Source organism: Prionailurus viverrinus, chromosome D2 (assembly GCF_022837055.1).
Source record: "Prionailurus viverrinus isolate Anna chromosome D2, UM_Priviv_1.0, whole genome shotgun sequence".
NCBI classification, from domain to species: domain Eukaryota; kingdom Metazoa; phylum Chordata; class Mammalia; order Carnivora; family Felidae; genus Prionailurus; species Prionailurus viverrinus.
The window spans coordinates 32,634,788-32,653,471 of NC_062571.1; the positions used below are offsets into that span (position 1 = coordinate 32,634,788).

The 18,684-nt window shown below is 58.1% G+C and overlaps 1 protein-coding gene across 2 annotated transcripts in view; it reads left to right on the plus strand.

The window, feature by feature from the left end:
• Window positions 1-10,563, plus strand: part of UNC5B (unc-5 netrin receptor B) — an 81,859-nt gene extending 71,296 nt beyond the window's left edge. For both annotated transcript variants that reach the window (XM_047825166.1, XM_047825167.1), the window contains exons 10-17: window positions 195-584; window positions 1,240-1,327; window positions 2,196-2,364; window positions 2,539-2,772; window positions 4,146-4,295; window positions 4,981-5,145; window positions 5,907-6,088; window positions 6,923-10,563. In XM_047825166.1, coding sequence (XP_047681122.1) covers window positions 195-584; window positions 1,240-1,327; window positions 2,196-2,364; window positions 2,539-2,772; window positions 4,146-4,295; window positions 4,981-5,145; window positions 5,907-6,088; window positions 6,923-7,088 — 1,544 coding nt within the window. In that variant the 3' untranslated portion in view covers window positions 7,089-10,563. The remainder of the gene's footprint in view (window positions 1-194; window positions 585-1,239; window positions 1,328-2,195; window positions 2,365-2,538; window positions 2,773-4,145; window positions 4,296-4,980; window positions 5,146-5,906; window positions 6,089-6,922) is intronic.
• Window positions 10,564-18,684: the final 8,121 nt, after the last annotated feature.

An 18,684-nucleotide genomic window follows, 5' to 3' on the forward strand; every position in this document is an offset into this window, starting at 1 on the left:
TACCCGGGGTGGCAGATGCAGGCAGGGTACCCAGAGGGGCACGGCAGCCAGCCACACCAGCCAGACTGGAGTGGGGCCTCCCCCACTGGACTTTTGGGTGGGATTTTGCAACAGCAGGGCCCCCGGCGGGAGCAGAGGATGGGACCGGGCCAGCGAGGCACAGCTGGGTCTGACTGTAGCCCCAACCCCTGCAGACAATCCACAGCTCCTGCACCCATCCGTGCCTCCGGACCTCACGGCCAGTGCCGGAGTCTACCGCGGGCCCGTGTATGCCCTGCAGGACTCCGCCGACAAGATCCCCATGACCAACTCGCCCCTGCTGGACCCCCTGCCCAGTCTCAAGATCAAGGTCTACAACTCCAGCACCACCGGCTCGGGGCCAGGCCTGCCAGATGGGGCTGACCTGCTGGGGGTCCTGCCGCCCGGCACGTATTCCGGCGACTACACCCGGGATGCCCACTTACTGCACCTGCGCAGTGCCAGCCTCGGCTCCCAGCAGCTCCTGGGCCTGCCCCGCGACCCGGGGAGCAGCGTCAGCGGCACTTTTGGCTGCCTGGGTGGGAGGCTCAGCATCCCGGGCACAGGTGGGCTCCTCCTGCCCCGCTTGCCAGTCAGCCCGGCCTCCGCATGTCCCCTCTGGGCATCCCCAGCCCCTCCCCCCTCTCCCCCCAGCAGAAGATAGGGCTTCCCTGATCCCATTTCACAGATGGGGAACATGCGGTCCAGGGGAAAGAAGGGACTATAACATAGAAGACTTGGGGTCCAGGCGTTTCTCTGTCTCACGAAGGCAGGGGAACCTTGGGCCAGCCCCTCTCTAAACCTTATCTGTTAAGTGGGAGGGAATATGTCTTTGTAATTCAACAGGCCTACAGAGCACTACTGAGAAGGCAGAGCCATCAGCTGATAGTTTCCCAGTGTGACACTGATCTGGGGCTGGAGCTGGCCCTGGGGCCTTTGAACTTTGACACTTTGCCCCATCTCTATACCCCACCGCAGTGCTAGAGGCCCCTGTGTTAGCAGATGTACCCACAGCTGTCAGTGGCCTGGGCTCCCCCTTGTACCTAGTCCCCGAGCTTCTGTCCCCCCACCTTGCTGGTGACCACCTGGAGTTCAGGAGATGCCTTTCTCCCCCTGCCCCAAGCTAGGAGCCAACCAACCCCCTCCCCCACCCCCCCATCCCCCATTCTAGGCTCTTAGATTCCCTCCAGCCCCTCCCTGCTGACCTCCTTCTGCCCCTAGGGGTCAGCCTGCTGGTACCCAATGGAGCCATCCCCCAGGGCAAGTTCTACGAGATGTACCTCCTTATCAACAAGGCAGAAAACACCCTGTGAGTGGACAGACCTCAGTCTGGCATGCGCTGCCCCCCTTCTCTTCCTCTCCCTGCTGCCTGGCCACCTTGGGTTCAAATATCACCATCTGAGCCAGATCCTAAAGTAGCCCTCCAAGCAAAGCATTGACAGATCTTATTACGTCCACATTTAAAATGTGAAGCACCGACACAGTGAATCATAAAACTGAAAGGCGATTGACAAAGTAGCTACAATACGACAAGAGGCTTATCCTTACTATGTAAAGAGGCTTTAGAGACCAATAAAAAAAGTAAATATTTCACTGCAAGAATGGGCAAAGGATACAAACAAGTGATTCACACATACTCTCTGATGCAAGCACGTATACACACACACACACACACAGTGGCCAGTAGGTTATGAAAAAATGGCCAGCCTACTTTGTAGTCAGAGAAATAGAAATTCAAACAGCCATGAGACACTAGGAGTTCTTTGTTTCTCGAATTTGCAAAGATTTTTTTCAAACGGCCTGACCTCCCTATTGACAAGAGTGTGGGACCTCGGCCCTCCCATGACACGCAGGCGGGAGCACGGGCTGGTACCAGCTTCCCAGAGGGCAGTTTAGCAACGCTTAACCAAAAGCATCCCAAGCGTGCAGAACCTTTGCAAATACGAGCAAAGACATAGCTGAGAACGCTGCAGTGGAATAGCAGAAATCTGAACACACTCTCAAGGCCTAGGCCGTCTTTCTTCCTCTCCTTAACCGCTCACCTCCGGGGGCCCAGGGGTGGAGACCTGCCTCTGTCACCCAAGAGCCGGGGTAGAGGTGGCAGGCCCACACCGGTCCCTTGTTGAGCTTCAAGCCTGCCCTCACTGCCTCCCCCCTGCCCTCTGCCCTGTCCCCAGCCCGCTTTCAGAAGGGACCCAGACGGTATTGAGCCCCTCAGTGACCTGTGGGCCCACGGGCCTCCTGCTGTGCCGCCCCGTCATCCTCACGGTACCCCACTGTGCTGAAGTCCGTGCCGGCGACTGGATCTTCCAGCTCAAGACCCAGGCCCACCAGGGCCACTGGGAGGTGAGGAGCCAAGGCTGGAAGGGGCGGGGAGGGGGCAGGGAAAGCGGGGCAGATCTACTATCTGAACCTGCCCTGGAAGGCCTCAAAAGCTGAAAGAAAGCCCCTCTTCTCCCGGCCCAACCCGGGTGGATCTCTCCATGGCCTTGACTGTGACCTCTTTGCCTCCCCGTGTAGGAGGTGGTGACCCTGGACGAGGAAACCCTGAACACGCCCTGCTACTGCCAGCTGGAGGCCAGGTCCTGCCACATCCTGTTGGACCAGCTGGGCACCTACGTGTTCACGGGTGAGTCCTATTCCCGCTCGGCAGTCAAGCGTCTCCAGCTGGCCATCTTCGCCCCTGCCCTCTGCACCTCCCTGGAGTACAGCCTCAGGGTCTACTGCCTAGAGGACACGCCCGTAGCGCTGAAGGTAAGGCCAGGCCGTCGGTAGCACACAGCCCTGGCACACGGTGGCTGTATCACCCCCTCCCCCAGCTGACCGGCTGTGCGGTAGCTTCCAGTGCCCCCGCTCCCCGGAATCGTGGTACTTTCCAGGCACCCCTCTACCGCCATCAACCTCATTAATCACTCATTGCTCAAACATTGAAACGGCATCAGACCCGCGAGATACAGTTTTGCCCTCACCAAGCTGCAGGCTAGAGGCGGGGGAAATGACAGGGGGCCTCGCTGATGGAGGGCTAGGCGAGCACCAGCCTGGGAGGGAGAGGATCTGAGAAGGCTTCACGGCACATTAACCTTAGACTTGTGCTCCGAAAGCCAAGGAAGGGTGCCCGGAAGAGAAAGGTGAAGGCCATCCCAGTGGGCGCGGCCACTGACGCAAAGGCAGGTGTGTGGTCCCATGTGACCGAAGCACGCAGGGGCTGTTTCTAGGACCTCGAGCTCATCCTGACACCGGAAGAGCATAGCCCCTTGGCCTTGTGTTGACCTTCTCCTGCCGCCCACCTCTCTGCGAAGCCTCCGGGGCCTTTCCTGTAGCTCCAGACCTCCCTTGACCCAGGTCTAGGGTCCCCTCTAGCTCCTGTCTCCCAGTCTCGCGTGACTTGTCCCCAGCTCCAAGTCGAGGACCGAGGCAACATGGGTGAAAAGGCCTCATGGGAGAGTGAGTGTCTTCTGCTGGGCCAGGCTGGCCTGAAACTGCAGAAGGCCCACAAGGGATCGGGGGTTCCGCGGAGAGGCTCTCGCGGCCTGGATCTCTGAGTACTGGGGCGCTGGCCAGTGTCCAGCTTTGATCAGAGAATGGAGAGGACAGCAGGAGGAAAGCCACCACATTTGAGCTTGATGGCATCACGTATTTATTCAGTCCCCGTCTGTCTGTCCGTCCGTCCGTCCATCCATCCATCCATCCAGCTTGCTGCCCATCTATCTGTATACTCATTCACTCAGCAGTCCATCTGTCTGTGCAGCCATCGCCAACCATCCCTTCGTCTTTCCTTCCGTCTGTCCTTCTGTTTGCATATCCATCTACACATCCATCGTCTGTCTGTATCTATCTACCCAACTATTTATCCATCCGTTCATCCATCTACCTGTCCAGTCCTCTATAAATCCAGTTATCTATCCATCTGTCCCATTATCTGTCCATTCCCCCGTGTATTCACACAGTGTGTCTTCTCCGAGCACTTGCCAAATGCCCAGCCCTGTGCTCAGATGGTGGCCTGCCCTCAGTCTTACAGCCTGGCTCCTACTGCCCGCCTGTGTCCCCACACCCCGAGCTTGCAGCAGGAAAGACCCCAACTGGCCAAGTATGACGGGCTCCCCCTACCCGTTGCCTCCTGCCCACAGGAGGTGCTGGAACTGGAGCGGACCCTGGGTGGCTACCTAGTGGAAGAGCCAAAACCCCTGCTGTTTAAAGACAGTTACCACAATCTGCGCCTGTCTCTGCACGACATCCCCCATGCCCACTGGAGAAGCAAGCTGCTGGCCAAGTACCAGGTGAGGGCTGGGCCACAGGAGGTGGCAAATGACGCCGGGGAAGGGGAACGAACATTCGGTCTGCCCGCGGAAGATCGGTTCCCCCTCCCGGGCCTTGGCCTTCCTGTCTCCTTCCTCTAGCCTTGCCCCCGCCTCCCCGAGTCTCTGTCTCCCTCCCACCCCACTCTCCATGCCCCTAGTCGTCCCTAGGCACGTCGTCACGTCCGGTGCCACCGACAGCCACGTTCCCCCCACCCCCCACCCCGTTACACTCCCACACACAGATGTCTACAGACGTCATCTTCAAAGAGGCCTTGCCATCTCTAAGAGTGCTCATGCCTGGCCGACCATCCAGAGTCGTCTCGGATGGTCACTCCCCTGTGCCTACACCTACCTGAGCAACCCCATGGACTCTGCAGGGCCTCCAGCCCCAGACGTACATGCGCGTGTGTGCGTGCACATACACACATGCGCGCACGCATCCAGACTTGTGCCGCCTTCCCCAGACACTCGTTTCTCGGCTGAAGGGCCCCTGACCAGCTCTTCCTCTTCCTCTCTGGACGGAGAGGCCTGCCCTGCCCCCTGGGGGGGGGGGTCCCATCGCTCCCTGAGGTTGGCCCCCTGACCGGCCTCTGCCTCCATTCCCTGAAGGTAGGGCAGGGCAGGGCAGGCTGGCCTCACCTTGACCCTGACGCCCCTCCCTCAGGAGATCCCCTTCTATCACATTTGGAGTGGCAACCAGAAGGCCCTGCACTGCACCTTCACCCTGGAGAGGCACAGCCTGGCCTCCACAGAGCTCTCCTGCAAGATCTGTGTGCGGCAGGTGGAAGGAGAGGGCCAGATCTGCCAGCTGCACGCCACGCTGGCAGAGGTGAGGCGGGAGGACAGACACTCGGCGGGGCCGGGGGAGGCAGCGTTCAGACCCGCGCGCCTGGGGATGCTGCCTTCCGTAGATATGTCCCCGTCAGCTCCCAGGTCTGAGCTGGGACTCCGTCACTTTCTGCACACTTACTCAGTGGCTGGTCCTGTGCTTGGCCGGTACCAGGCAACAGATGAAATGACCAAGTCAGAAGGTAGGTCTTAGGGAGGAAGAGACCATCGACCTTGTGTCAGGTCAGTGCTTAGCCCAAGCCTATGGCTCTCCTCCACTATACATCCACATTGAGGTTTACAAAACCCAGGCCACCCAGGCCAGCAGCGCGAGAAGTTCCTTGGGCAATGTAAAAAGCGCCGATCAGAGGCCTAGACCCAGCTCTCTACCGAACTTGGCACGTGACCATGGGCAAGTCACTTCCCCGTTCTGGACTTCATTCCCACATGTGTCAACGTGCATCTGTGTGGAGTAGACTGTGGCTGAGGCTCCTTATGGCTTTGGAATCACGAGCCTGCACCCGCATCAGCCTGGGACAGTGCATTCGCCTGGTCCACCGCAAGGACCGTTGGGCACGCAGCCCTGGCCCTTGGAAGCCGACCTTCTGGGGGAGGAGGTTTTTGAGCAGCTGACCTGCCCAGAGCGTGGGGAGGAACCTCCACGAGCTCACAGTCCCCGTGCAGGAAGGTCGGAGGGGCGGATGCTAGTGCTGTGCATGGGGGAGACCCCTGCCCCTCTCACCTTGCCCCCTGCCCTTCTAGACACCTGCTGGCTCCCTGGACGCCTTCTGCTCTGCCCCTGGCAGCACGGTCACCACCCAGCTGGGACCCTACGCCTTCAAGATTCCACTGTCCATCCGCCAGAAGATATGCAACAGCCTGGATGCCCCCAACTCGCGGGGCAATGACTGGCGGCTATTGGCGCAGAAGCTCTCCATGGACCGGTGGGTGTTGGGCCAGGCCGGCCCCACCCCAACCTCCCTTTGTCCCCCAAGGGGCAGGTGGGGCAGGCAGCCCGACAGTCCAGGATCAGATCCTTCCATTTGCGGTAGATCAGGAGCTGAGGCTTGGGTGTGCTCAGTCTGAGAAGCCCATTTTTGGGGAGTGCCATACTCAGCGTGCTGGCCCGTGAGAATCAGGTGAGGCCAGGACACCAGGGGTCATCACCATCTGCACCCCCGGGCCCAGGACGGAACAGGTATTCTGGAAATGTTTGCTGAGTGACGGTGTATTTTGGTGTCGAAGCCCTTCTGGAGAATCTAAAATGCTGCATAAATATAATGGCAATAGTAATTATTAGAATTACATTATACTTACTGAGAAACCATTTAATAAACCTGCATTGAGCAGATGCCACGTAGAAGACACCTGACTAGAAATGGATGGGCTTTACAAAGAGTCTAAGGCTCTGTTCCTGCTCTCGGGGTAGTGTGTGGGGCAAAACCAAGCAGGGAACAGATGCGGGAGGAGGAAAGATCGGAATGCCAGGTTTGGACAGTCTCTCCTGGGGCCAGTGTCTTTCAACGGGTAATAATAACAATGATGATGGATGATGACGAGCAAGACAGTTTCCATCTTAGGGATGAGGAAACCGAGGCTCAGAAAGGAGCAGTGGCTTTCCCAGGGCCACACAGCCCCCAAGCAGAGGGGCTAGGGTTCCGACCCAGGGTCGGGGGACCTCAGAGCCTTCCCACTTCCTGGTGCTCTGTCCACTTCCAAGCTCCTGGGAGGTGCTGAGTGTTGGGGGAGCCCAGTGACCCTCTCCTTCCCTCCGCCAGGTACCTGAACTACTTTGCCACCAAAGCGAGCCCCACGGGTGTAATCCTGGACCTCTGGGAAGCTCTGCAGCAGGATGACGGGGACCTCAACAGCCTGGCGAGTGCCTTGGAGGAGATGGGCAAGAGTGAGATGCTGGTGGCCATGGCCACTGACGGGGACTGCTGAGCCGCCCCGGACCGTGGACTGGGAGGGCTGGCAGGAGGCGGGCACAGAGGAGGCAGCCTCGTGTGAGGCAGTGCGGCCCCTGCTGCCCCCCAGCTCACAGCCAGAGGTGCCCCCTCCTCCTCCTCCCCTTGCCCCATTCCCAGACCACAACCAGCCTTAGAAAATCCATGTACTCTGTTGTCAGGAAGACCCAGTGTTCCTTCTCCACCCCTTGCTGTCCCCCCTGCCCTTGGATCTCCGTGGAGGAACCGAGACGAGGCCTCTGGAGGCAGCGAGGGGGCCCTCCCTCCCTCCTCCCACCCCCACCAGCCACCTCCGCCCCAGGAGCTCTGGGTGACGTTTGTCTTAGATGCGTTCTTCGGTTTCTTCCTCAGTTACTGGTTTCTCCCTCCCGCCTAAGTCCTCTTCCCCTTTCACACCGTTTTCCTCTTTGAAGAGTCAAGTACAATTCAGACGAACTGCTTTCTGTCGTCCAAAGCGAAAAGGAAAAGGAAAGGAAGAAAGAAAGCTTCAGACCCCTAGTCAGGCTCAAAGAAGAAAAAAGAGAAACACCAAAACCACAAGGGAAAAGAAAAACCCAGTTTCTTAGGAAACGCAAATGATTTATTATCCAGATATTTGGATAAGTCCTTTTTAAGAAAAAAAAAAAAAAAAGAAAATGAAAAACAACACAAAAAAATAGAAAACTCTTTTCTTGAGTGTGGATGAGTGCGGGCTTGCTCATGGTTCTGGCCAGGAGTGAGCGTGTGTGCGTGTGTGGGGGTGTGTGTGTGTGTGTGTGAGAGAGAGAGAGATTATCAGGGAGAGAGAGACAGAACAGGGAACACCTTGCTGCTAATGATTCTGTCTTAGGCTAAATTCCTACAAGGCCTCAGTTTCCCCAGGTGTACAGGGTCGAACGGGGTTTTAGCCACGGTACCATGTTTCCCTCTAAAATTCTGAGCAGATGCTGAATCTTTAAAGGCAAGGAGCCCTGAGATCCGGAGTGGGCGGGGGTCCTCCCTCCCGCATCCCCAGGCAGATGCCCCACAGGCTCCCTGGGCTCCTGGAGAATCCAGATTAAGAGGCCCAGGGATGGAAACTGGGCAGACCAGGCCAGCTGTGAGCCAGGGACAATGTTTCCAGTGCCCCGGTCTGGTGGCTCCTGGAAAAGGGGGTGGGGCCCAGAAGTGGGGCTCTAGCAGAGAAAGAAGTGGGCGGGGAGAGTCTCCCATGGGCACTTCTCTCCTTCACCCCAGGGTGGGAGCAGCCAGGTCACCCCTCTACCTAGCAGCCCCCAGACCAGGTGGGCTGGCGCAAATTGACATTCCGCTAATGCCCAGGAATCCGGGAACCGGTCTCCCCCAGCCTCAGTTTCTCCGTCTGTAAAGCAGGAGGGCTGGATAAGCGGGCCTCTGACTGCAGAAGCCTGAGCTTCTGGGCCTCAGCGTGGCTTTACGGAATGTGTGAGCAGTCAGCCCTGCGGGCCGGGAGGCTGGGAGGTGGGCGGACTGGCTGTGCTCTACGTGCACGCCCCAGTGAAGGAGGACCTGGGGAGGGCTGTTTTCCCAGCTCTGGCCTCCACCGGCAGCTCCCTTAGCCCTGTTCTCACCCTCCCACTGCAGTCTGGGAGGTCTGAACAGGCGGGACTGCCAGAGTGGAGGGGGCTGGTACCGCCTCACCAGCCTGCTCCGGGATGCTCCAAGGGCCCAGCAGGATCCCTTTTGGGCTGGCTGATCATGGCCGGGACCAGGCTCTTACGGCTGGCACAGAGGCCTCCTCGCAGGCCTCTCCCTGGCACCCGGGGCAAAGCAAGAAGTTCTGGGCACTGACCCCAGGGCTTGCCCCAGCTGGTCCATGACCAGCCTGGGCGCATCCTGGCCCTTGAAAGTCTGGTCTCCAGGGAGGAGAACAGGTTTGGGGGCTCCAGTCCTAGCCAGCAACCTCAGCCTACCCTTCCCTGCCATGGACTCGGGCTCATGGGGGTTCTTGCCCCCTGCCGGCGACCCTGGGCGGGGGGGTAGGTTGGCCACGGACAGACAGAGGCCTGCTCAGTTTGAGAGAGGGTCTCTCCTATCAGCGCTGCTGAAGGAGCCGGGCCTGCACTCAGGGCTGGGCAACAACAGCTCTCTGCCCCAGGGCCTGTGTGGTGTTGCCTCGCAGGCCTCGAGGCTTCCCTGCCAAAGGTGCCCATCCGCTGTGGGCTCAGCATCCCTGATGAGTCCTGGCCTGAGCTGTGCAGGCAGGGGTGACAACATGGCCCGGAGACAGCAGCCTGACCAGTGCCACGAGAGGCTTTACCCGGACCCTTCCCATCAGTCTCTGCTCACAGGCAGCCTGGAGTCCAAAGACCAGCACCCCAGCTCCAGCTGTGCCAGTAGACTGCTCTGTGACCTTGGGCATAGGACTGCCTTCTCTGGGCCTCACTTCCTTTTTACATCTGCAGCTGCTGTCTGACCGCCCTTGGGTTCTGACACACACGGGCGGTCATTCTGGGTTTCTCGTGGGAGGGAACCCTGCCGTGTTCTGCCGGGCCCCTCCTCCCTGCCCCACTCGCTCAGCAGCCACGATGGGAGCTCTTGGTGGATGAGGCCAAGCCAGCCGCACACGTGCCATTTCTCATCTGATTTCCAGAAATTGTGCACCAGGGCCTGGAGCACAGAACCGATTGGCTGGGGCCTCCTGGGAGGGTTCAAATTGTCCAGCTTTATAAGAAACGCCGAGAAAGGGTTTGCTGCCTCCATCAATCAAACCTCTGCTGAGGCTGCTGTGGCTGCGTCCCTACGCTGCCCGCCTTAGGGTAGGATCAAGATTTCTCCTCTGATTCAGGCCTGAGAGGCAGCCCCACGTGGCCTGTCTACCCCCAAGAGTGGCAGATCAGGGGCCACCGCAGGCTTGCAGGGCCCTCCCGTGGGCGTTTACGTCTCTCATCTCCGGGGTGTGTGCTTGCGTGTGTGCGTGCCCCGCGCGCGTGTGCTTTTATCTGCAGGCACATCAGGGTACCCCTCCGGGAACGTGTCCCCACCCGGGTGCGAGCGTGTGCCCTCTCCGAGTCCACAGGGTCAGTTGGTGTATCTTCTACGTGCCTCTCCCTCTGCTTTCTCTCGCAGTGACCCGGGCTCCAGAGCTCCGGGCCAGGGGTCCTCCTGAGGGTGTGGGGGACCCCATCTCCTGGACGATCCAGGACCCTCTGGTCCTTTCCCCAGCAACCAGGCAGCTGAGCTAGGTCCCTTAGTAGGCCCTCTGAGGGAAGGTGACCAGGAGTTCGGCTGCAGGGAGCAGATCTCCTGGGGGCAAAGGGCTGGACCCCCTGCCTGGGCCGTGGACATGCGTTATGTGTCCCAGGGATGTAGGGCTGCACGGATGGCCTAATCCCACCACTGTTGAGTCTGTAAACTTCGATCTGTAAATAACGTTTAGCATTCCTATTGTAACAAAATTAATTTTTACAAAATAAATTATATTTCCTAGTCTAATTAAAAAAAACCCAAAAAACCCTGGTTGTCTTCTGTTGTCTTCTTGACTGTCTTTCTATCAGCAGTTGGAACGACCTTCCTGCTTTCCTCAAAATTCCACGGGTTTGGGATCGGGCGGTCGCTGTCAGAGCTCTCTGAGCTCCTGGAAACGATCAACGTCAACTGCTTCATTTTGCAGAAGGGAAAACTGGCCCAGAGAGAGGTTAAGGATTTCTCCGGGGTCGCGCAGCAAGTTAGAGCCCGTGCTGGATGCCAATCCCTGCTCCCCAGTCAGCACTCTCCATGCATAAGCACCCAAGGAGTGTGTTCAGGGGTCAGTCCGTTGAGCCTGCTGTGGGCTAGGTGATCGGTGGAGATACCCGTAAGAAATTCAAAAGGGCCGAGGCAGAGAGGTCAGTTTAGAGTACTCACCTGGAACATAATCATGCACGTAGAAAGGGATTGATGGGTGGGCTGCGATCGCGTGACTTTGGACCCAGGGCTGCTATGCGTGGCTGGGCAGGTTACACACTGAACAAGAGTACCGTGCCTAAAGGGGAGGATGGGGCCATTCCCACAGAGGGTAGATTTGCGTGTTTATTGCAGGATGTTTCCAGCAGGTGGCAGTAGAGGGTCTTGTTCTAATAAAATCAACCTCTTGGCGTTGTTGATTTTCCCATAGGTGGAAGTATTTCGAAGGGGCTTTTTTTTCCCCCCTACTTTACAGGAAGGTGCCGAATGACCGGCAGGGACCCTGTGGGTTGGTCCTCAGGCCTCCCTGTGTGCGTTGCGTCTAGTCCCAGCATTTTCCAGCTTGCAGTGCCTGCTTCGTGGGGGATTCTGTGATCTCTGAAGTGTGGGGGTGAGAGTACCCTCTGGTCTCAGAGTAGAGACATAGTGTTCATCAGCGCAAGAGGGACTCTGAGAAGTCCTATGAGAACAAGCCGGTCTCTTCAAGTTCATGTAGTGTGTCCCCGGTGTATCTGGCCTTTTTAACCTTTCCACGCCCTGAAGTATATGTATATGGTATGCACAGGCCCTGCCAGCTCTGACTCTCAGGAACCTGTGGCAGCTGTCATTTTGTCGTCCCCCCAGGGGTAGGGAGCACCAGTGGGCAAGTCCCCTCGGAGCTCATGGCCTAGTGGAGCCGGCAGGACAGTCAAGGCACACACCCCCGCCACTCAGATCGTCGTCATTCCCTGGGGATGCAGGAACATCCGCATCGTCTGGGGCGGGTGTGTAGGAAGGGGGGTATCGCCTGAGGTGAGGCAGCGGCGCAGGGAGGAGGTGGGCAGAGTCAGGTGAGGGACAGTTATTTCATCCAAGTAGCCCCCACCAGCAGGCAGATTGTCTAGGGTCCCCTAGGAGCCAGGGGTACCCATTTAAACCACTCCCCCTCTGCCCACTACCTAAGCGGGAGGGCCTCTCCTTGCCACCTGCCTCTTGTCGGGTGACAAGAGTTCTGGCCTGGGGAGCAGGGACCTGGGTTCTAGTTCTGATGCTGTGTGGGTCCCCGTCCCTCCCGAGGCCTCAGTTTCCTTACCCATGAAATGTGGGCCTTAGACCCGCTGGTCTGTGAGTTCCTTCTGGCTGGTGTAGTTCCGTAATTTGGGTGTCCTGGTTCCAGGCGGGCTGGGACAACCCCACCCGGTGGTCCCTCCTCTGTCACCGTCCCGGGGGTGCGTGAGGAAAAACCAGAAGCCGGCAGAAGATGGGCTGGTTCTGACCCTGTAACCGACTGGCTGCCCCATGAGGTGTCCTAGAGCAGGGCTGTGAGGTGACAAAGCTGGCCACCAGCTGCCCCCCTCCTCCACCAGGGGCCATGAGAAAACCCAGTCCAACCCCAGCCTAGGGCTTGAGATCGTGCATAGGGAGACCTCAACCAGTTCCATTTAGCAAACTGGCCAAAACTCCTGCCCGTTTCAAGAGGTGACACATGTTTATGGCTAAAAACATTTTTTAAGGAACAAAAGAATAGGTAAGAAGCAGATGCCTCTCACTCAGGTATCACCCCCTCCCCCTGCTCCCTCCCTGTCCCCAGTACCCACCCCCCCCCCGCCCCCACCCCCCACCCCCCACCCCCGCCACCACCAACCCCAAGAGATAATTGTTTCATTTTTTATATATCCTCTCAGGAAGATCTATGCAAATACAAACACACACGTCTGCACGTAAATATTTAAATATAATGGATCTGAGCCAAGAGTCTCAACCCCTTGAGGTATAAACATGAAATAGTTTTATTTTTCCAATAACTGCTCGGAAATTCGTTTTGCCAACACTGTGTTTCCCACAGGATAACAGGCCCCCTTAATGACGTCCCCATGGAGGTCCCTAACTTTTCCCTCCCTGGCTGTCATCAAGACGGTCTCGGTCTCATTCTGGTTGCTAAGGCTCAACCCATCCATCTCGGATCTCCAGCCTCCTGTTTAACTAAAGCCTTTGGCGCGCCTGCGTAGGCCTCTGGGGGCTGCAGCTGCCTGTTCTCCATGCTGTTCCCTTCGCAACCTCAGCCCAGGGGCACCTGCCTCCCTCCAGACCACTCCACAGGAGAAGCTGCCGTGAAACCCGGCACTCTGAGCTGGGCACAGGCATCTCACACCAAGAGCCCAGGCTTCTTAGCACTTGGCCCTGGAGAACTGAGTGACTGTCTTCAACAGAAGTCTGTTTCTCTCACAATCGCTGTCCTGGATTCAGCATTCCAGGGACAGGAGGCACCGGAGATTTGGAGTTTCCCCGGCCCTAACTTTTCCAAACACAAACTGTCGGGGCAGGGAGTGGGGTTCCACGGTCATCCAGCACACCGTGTCTGTCGGTCAGTCCTGGGCACGAGGGCCAGGCCTCACACACTGCCCTCAGAGCCTGTGGCCTAATGGAGAGACAGAGAAACCGGTGGACAAGGGGGCCACGGAAGCCCAGAGAGGCTGCTGACTCAGCCTGGGAGTCAAGAAAGGCTTTCTGGATCAGTGATATTTTAGAACACAGGGGTTGGTTTCCCTGAGCCATAGTTTCTCAGTTATGTATTTTAGGGGAGATGCTTTTAGGCAAAAGTCTGCAGCAACTTTCTTTTATGAAATGTCTTGCTAAGAGAAGATACGGATGCCCCTTCAGCAGGTAATGGGCCAGATGTCAAGGCCGCTGTCAGCCGCAGGTGCTGAAATAGTCTCAGGGCCCGATCTGGGTGTGTGGGGGGTGGGGGGAGTGTGAGGTGGTGACCTCTCAGAGACCCCGACCCAGGAGATGGGGGTAATCCCCGGGAGGGGGCACCCGTGAGTCTGTGCTCCTCCAGCAGCCATGAGGGCCCGACCCAGCCCCGGCCTCACTGCAGGTAGCTTGAATCTACCCACCACAGCTCCTCAGCCTGGGGAGCTTCCCCAAGAGAGGGTCTGGGATTCCTGGAAATTCAGTCAATGTTTATGGACCTAATCCATAGATGAGCACAGCACAGGGGATACCGGGCGTTAAGTCATGCCTGGACTTGGCCCTCTAGCAGCTCACCGCAGAATAAAAAGTGAGTTTCCATAGTACACAAGGACCGGGAAGCAGCCAGCTGGGAGTGGCTCCAACATGGTACGAACACGAAGCAGGGATAGGGTCATTCCGGCTGCCTGCCTTGTGGTGGTGTCTAGGCTGGTGGGGGGATAGGGTGGAGGGCTGGGTGCAAGGAACCACCAGGTAGCAGGGACCGTGTGATCAGAGGTATGGAGGTGAGAAAGCTCGTAGCGGACAGACTAAAGGATCAGGTTGGGATCTGGGAAGGTCAGAGCGGCCATCCTGACCCAGCTGCCAGGGGCCACCCACTCCAGGTTCACGCAGATCTGTTCCTCGACATTGGAGTCGAGGGCTTGGTCTAGAAGCCTGGCTCAAAAACAAATGCCTCCAGGATCCAGGCTGCGCATGACATGAATAGAGAAGCAGCCATATTAATACTTTTGCCCCCTTGGCCGGTTCTTGAGACACAAGGCCGTCTTAGCTCGCTTGTTTCCTCCTTTTGTTGGGAGCATGGATCTCCATCAAGCGGCCTCTCACATGTGGCCTCAGCGTGCTAGGGAGCGATAGGGAGACGTGGAGACTGTAGCTAAGTGGAGACCATACAGCCCAGTGGAGAGGAAGGCCCTCACCACTGGCTCTAAGTTGTGGTTCCAAATAAGACCCCCCCCCCCCCAGTCTAGGATCTGCTGGGCACCAGTGGGCTGTAGAAAGGTGCTTAAGCAGGGGAGGGTCAGGCTCAGAGCTGCTCTGGTTCAGGGCTTTGCTGGCTGGGACGGTCCGGAGCCCCCGGCCCTCTGTGCAGACCGCCGAGAGGCCCCTGCCTGCGTGCCACTTGGCGGGGATTGCGTCGGGGGACAGTGGCGCCTGCCTCGGTGCCCCTCCGCATCCCTTCACGGGATGGTGGCCGTGGCTGGTCCTCTTCCCAAGGGCTTCCCCATGGCCTGATGAAACCTGAGACAGGGCTTAGCTGCCAGGCCCCGGGGCCCCAGCAATTCCGCTACCACCAGGTCCCCAGGGACAGATAGATGCCCAGTACTCAGATCAGTAAATACTGTGATTACCCAAGGGGGTTACAGTGGGCAGAGGCTGTCGCTATGAACTGCAAAGGTTCACTGGGATCAGTTTCACTGACTTTTAGAAGAGCGGAGGTCGGGGGCGGTGGAGGGGGGCTGTCCTTGGCCACCGTCTACTTCCATTTCACCTGATGCCAGAATTCCCTCCACAATAGCCCAGACACAGGCTTGTCCAGACTCCACTTGACGACTTCCAGAGATGCTGAACACACTACTTACTAAAAGAATAGTGATAAATGTTATTGATTGGGGGCTTACTTATTTTCACTGTAAGGGCTAATTAACAAAAAAATGTTTTAATGTTAATTTTTGAGAGAGAGAGAGAGAGAAAGTGGGAGAGGTGCAGAGAGAGGGAGACACAGAATCAGAAGCAGGCTCCAGGCTCCGAGCTGTCAGCACAGAGCCCGACGCGGGGCTCGAACTCACGGACCGTGAGATCATGACCTGAGCCGAAGTCGGACGCTCAACCGACTGAGCCACCCAGGCGCCCCTGTAAGGGCTAATTTTACCCTCAGCTAGTTTTACCATCACTAGGAGGATGTCTAAGTGTTACACTCCCTGCCAGCTTCTCAAAGATTTGGACACAGCTCTCACACTCCACCCTGAAGCCATTCTCCCTCCATCCAAACACTGCCAGGTCCTCACGTGACGTGGGTCGGCCTCCACATGCTCTTTTGCTCTCCCTCCGGCTCCTGGTGGCCTGTCCCCCTTCCTTCGACTCCCGCGGGGGCGTTATGATGGGCCAACCTCACAGGGTCAGGGAGGCATAGAGCCGCTGGCAACTGGGAGGTGCTGAGCACAGGGCTTGGTCTGACGCTCTCCTGGCTCCGGATCCCATCCCCTCCCTAGGACGGAGGACAGCAACAGCCCTGTTGTAACTGGAGAGAGGAAAACAGAAGCCGATGGGGCACATTTGGTGTGGAGAAATGAGGATGTGCCTCCCTGGTGACTTCTGTGTTCTTCATCGAGGGGGAGGCGGGAGGCAAGGCCATCTCGGGGCGGGGTGCGTTCGGGGGTCTGAAGCCAGCGAAGGAGGAAGGTGGCAACAGTTCTGACGGAGAGCAGGAGCTGAGATGTGCCACGGGACCGCTGGCATCCCGGAGGCCCATCGCAGGTTGGTAAGCACGACCTCGGAGTGGAACCCTTGCCTGCTGCGCACTTTCTCCAGCAAGGCTCATCCCCCCAGATGTAGGTGGCTGCATCCCGGGTTGGCCAGCGGTACCACCAGGAGAGGATGGGCACGGGAGTGTCGGGCATTGCTGAGACTCCATTGCAATTATGGACCATGGGCTCCAAGCCGACTCGGGGGGGGGAGGGAAAGATGCCTGAAGCGTGGAGGGGAGACGGAGGGGTCAAGGGCTGGCATCTCCAGGAATCTCCAGCAATCGCCCCCAAAGGGAGCCGTTGGACGCAGAAGGGGAGGTAGAGTGGGGGGGTTGAACTGGTGACGCGAGAGCAGAGAATTAAGGCTCGGCAGTTATGGAGGAGTCCCTGTCTCCCAGGATCCACGTGCCCCGCTGGCGGGCCCAGTAAAAACCCCCGAAAGGCAGGACGTGCAGCCTCACTGAGCCAGCCCGCACGCACTGCAGTGACGGGGCGTGATCACAAGATGGCCTGCCAACCCCATGCCTGGAAGCCTTAGCACACACCCGGCTGACCTCCTAAGCGCTGGCTGTGTGAATCTGCAGGAAGAACCTGCAGACAGGTCAGCGGGCTTTGGGTAAGAGCTTGTGTGACCCACCCCTCTGACGATGCCCTTGACTTGGCTTTCAGTAAGGTGCCAATCTGAATCTGGGCTCTGCCACTTAGCTGTGCGACTCTGAGCGAGATACTAACCTCTCCGTACCCCAGGGTCCTCATATGCAAAATGAGGCTAATCAGAGTACCTCCCCCATGGAGCTGTACATTGGACTCGAGCCGGTGGTCCCCGCGGGACGGGGCGGGGGCAGCCGGAGCAGAGCTCTGTGAAGTCTCGCCTTCCTTGCCAGGCATCGGTACTGCTTACTGAACACCTCCCCTGTGGCGTTGCTCTGAGTCAAGTTCTGGGTCTCTCGAAAAAACATCCGCCCAGCCCTGGGAGGCCAAGTACAACAAGAGGGACCTCCCGACTGTGCCCCCTCCCCATCAGGGACAGCCTCCAGGAACAGTCTTCAGCCTTTAGGTTCTTGTCATTTCCCTGTGGACAGTGGCCGTTGTTTCAGCTGTGCAGGATGGTGTATAGGTAGGAGCCTCTTGGGGAAATCTGGCTGCTCTCCCCGATCTGGACATCGCATCAGCTCCACGGGACAGCCAGCTTGCTTGAGCAAATGTAGATTCAAGACAGGTCTTCTGCCTTCCCCCCAGCGACCACACAGGGGCCCCCCAATCCTCCAAAAGAGTGTCCTGGAGCCCCCTGCACCTCCCTCCTCCTGCCCACCCCATCTCCAGATTGCAGGTAGGGTCCAGGTGTCCGGGGCAGGGTGTTACCAACTGTATAGACTTGGGTGGGGGAGGCGGGGCTAGGAGCCAGGACGGTTCAAGGCCTAGAAGGGATAAGATGCTAAATTAAAACTTCCCAAATGTGGATCTGATTTCTTAGGCTGGACAAATCTGTCGGATATTGAAGCCAAGTGGCCCCAGCCTCCAGTCCGTTGCCCTGACTTTGATCACCATGGTCACCTCTCTAACCCCCCCGGGACCCGTTCTCCTCGTCTGCAAACCCTTACAGAAGGCTGTGGCCTGCAGGGCGATGTGCAAATGTCCATTCTGGCTTTTGTGACCCTCCCAGCCCGGGCCCAGCCTCTCTCACAGCCTCACAGCCCTCCCTCCGTGGACATGTTGCTGCTCTGCCCTCTGCCTTTGTTCAGCCTTCTGCTCCTTCTGGAAGGTCCTCCCTGCTCTTCTCAATGGGCCACAAGCATCCTATAGATTCAGTTCCAAGGTCACCTCTTCTGAGAAACCCTTTATAGAGGCTACTTTTAGGCAACAGGCTTGGACAAGGTAAAAGGGCCCACGGTGACCACCCAAACAGGCTCCTTAGAGAACCCTAGGGGGCTTGTACCAAAAAAGGAAAATTCCATACATTCCCACACCTCCTCACTCTCTCCCCTTAACTACAGCTCCTCCCCCACCGCTGCCTCCAGACCGACAGGCTCTCCTTTGTTCCCTTGCAGTGTATTCTGTAAACTTCTATCTCCTTTGTTCTGCCTTGGGCCAATCCTTTCACTGCCCCCGACACCAGCCGCCCGGCCCGATCCACCCTTCTCCCTCCATCCCACCTCCCACCCCACCCGCCTCCAGACCCTTGGGAAAGGCACATGATGGACCCGCAAACAGGTGCCAACTTTAGAGTCAGACACACCTGGGGGGCAAACACAGGCCCCACCGTCCTGTGACCTCGGGCCAGCTACTTAACCTTACAACCTTGGACTTGCACCCTGTGAGATTGGGCTCACAAGGATGCGAGGCTTCAGCGAACGCGGACGGGTGCCCAGTCCTTGCTGACTCCGGTCACCGGCCCACCGCTGACCCCGCTGCACCAGGCACGTCCCTGCAGGGCTCCCAGTGTCCTCTGCGCTCACTGGCCTGTCTCCCCTGCGGAGGGTGGGAGCTCCTCCA